This window comes from Nanorana parkeri, unplaced genomic scaffold (genome assembly GCF_000935625.1).
Source record: "Nanorana parkeri isolate BGI_ZX_2015 unplaced genomic scaffold, ASM93562v1 scaffold740, whole genome shotgun sequence".
NCBI classification, from domain to species: Eukaryota; Metazoa; Chordata; class Amphibia; order Anura; family Dicroglossidae; genus Nanorana; species Nanorana parkeri.
In genome coordinates, this window is record NW_017307008.1 from 628,888 (window position 1) to 631,267 (window position 2,380).

Consider the following 2,380-nt stretch of genomic DNA (forward strand, 5'->3'; position numbering starts at 1 on the left):
CATGACACACGCTTTTTTTTTAAATACGATATAATTATGTTATATTGCATCAATTATGCTTCCAAACACTGTACACCGGAGCCACAACTGGAGCACAGAGTGAGACCTGGACCTCATAACAGTCCGGTCTAACCAATAATAGCAGCTGATGGCCAATGGTGGTATAGCCGACCAGGACATACAGCGTACGCTCAAGGTACTCAGTTTAGGGCGTACGCAGTACAACCAAAATCCAGAACCGGTTACACGACAAAATGCATGTATTGTAAACCTTATGTGGGATCAAACCGCGTAACTGAGGATTTCCCAGCTCTAGATATGAAAGCAGCAATTACCGGTAGTTATGGGGTTTTTGGCCTGATGTATATTTGAGGTCTCCCGTCCCCCCCCCCATCCCCCCACCCAATCACCTCCGGGTCATTAATAACAATCATATAGAATGACATTGGTCAACGTACTTTTCAGACTCAGTGTCACAGCCAACGGTGACTTCACATCCAGGGATGAGTTTGGCGGCCAACACCGGAGAGATGCAGCACAATCCGATTGGCTTCTTCTTGGCATGGAAAGCTTTGATCGTCTCCTCGATGGCTTTGTCCACTGAGCAGTCCTTGCCCTCCACAGCCCAGGTAGACAAGTTCTTAGCAACTCCGAAACCACCTGAAGGACAGAAGATGGGAACCAATTAGCCTGCTGACCAATCCCCGTTATATTATAATTCTCTGTTTAGAGTTTGTTTTTGTGATAGATAGACCATCCCCCCACCCAATCACCTCCGGGTCATTAATAACAATCATATAGAATGACATTGGTCAACGTACTTTTCAGACTCAGTGTCACAGCCAACGGTGACTTCACATCCAGGGATGAGTTTGGCGGCCAACACCGGAGAGATGCAGCACAATCCGATTGGCTTCTTCTTGGCATGGAAAGCTTTGATCGTCTCCTCGATGGCTTTGTCCACTGAGCAGTCCTTGCCCTCCACAGCCCAGGTAGACAAGTTCTTAGCAACTCCGAAACCACCTGAAGGACAGAAGATGGGAACCAATTAGCCTGCTGACCAATCCCCGTTATATTATAATTCTCTGTTTAGAGTTTGTTTTTGTGATAGATAGTTGTCCAAATGTGGACATTTCCTTCACTTCCTGTTGAGGATACAGAGGAAACCCAAACCCAAAATGGAAGGTTTGGATGGAGATACACAATATTATTCTTCATATTCAATATACAAGTTAGAGAAATGTATCGATCTGGTGCCGTACCCGGTATGATGAGTGCGTCGTATGAGTCCACTTTCAGACAGGCCAGGTCGGTGATTTTCCCTCTTGCGATCCGAGCGCTCTCCGTCAGCACGTTGCGTTTCTCCTCGGTGGGCTGTCCTTTCACATGGTCCACCACATGCATCTGCTCTTTATTCGGGGCAAATACTTCATACTGTGGGGGGGAAACAATCGATAGGACTTTATTACATAGAAAACCTACAGACAACATCAGGTTATTTCATGACAACAGTAAAAGGAACTCCAACATACACACAAGGTCAGCATCATGGTCACTGTGGACCCTGTAGTTCTGTTCAGATCAACTGCTTAGATGGTAGAACTTTTGTTATAAGCGTTCAATAAGTGCCAAGACTTTGTGGATCGCGCCAGAAATCTTGTGAGGTGTTAAGCTTTCTGTGCAGCACTTATCAGTTATATTGTTCCCAGCTGTCTAGGTGTGAATGTGGCCTTGGGCTCCAGGTGTAGCGGGAACGGGAGGCAAATGCGTACTTTGATGCACGTTCACAAGATGCACACAAACAGGAAACACGTTTGCGTTGCCAGCCCATTACTAGTTACTGGCACCCCAAACGCAGCCAGGAAGACGCATGTTCATTTTCCACATTAAAGAGAGGGAAAAAGAGAGGAATGCGTGTCACAGATTTTGCTACATGAACTACTTTTATGCGTATAGAAACCCATTGAAAACAGGGAAGCGCAGCAAACACAGGAAAAAAATTTTAAAAACGTGACACGTTCCTCCTATGCCTAACAGGTCTATTCACAAAAGGGTGAAGGGTTTGGGGAAGGGACCACTCTAGGCCAAAATAGCTGATTTGGATAAAATTCTCCAATTCAGATCACTTTCTGGTTCAGCTATGTTGTCCTAGATTGTTCACTTCTCCGGCCTTCTCCAAACCCTTCACCCTTTTGTGAATTGACCCCTTTAAGTGTGAACAGATCCTTCTAGTGGAGAGGTGTTCTGTAGTCCTAAGGGTGAAAACATTGCTTCCCCATAGATACAGTACAGGAAGTGAGTGTTGTCACCGTAGTTTGTTACTGGCAGGATCACCATCACCAGGTAAAAAAAAATATATTATATATATATATATAAATAT

At 45.0% G+C, this 2,380-nt stretch overlaps 1 protein-coding gene across 1 annotated transcript in view; it reads right to left on the reverse strand.

Annotated features, from left to right (window-relative positions):
* LOC108793338 (ES1 protein homolog, mitochondrial-like) overlaps positions 1-2,380 on the reverse strand; it is a 3,520-nt gene that overhangs the window by 541 nt on the left and 599 nt on the right. Inside the window, exons 2-3 of the mRNA XM_018564252.1 lie at positions 1,263-1,434; positions 822-1,023 (exon numbers count right to left, since the gene is read on the reverse strand). Of these exons, the coding sequence (XP_018419754.1) occupies positions 822-1,023; positions 1,263-1,434 (374 nt within the window). The remainder of the gene's footprint in view (positions 1-821; positions 1,024-1,262; positions 1,435-2,380) is intronic.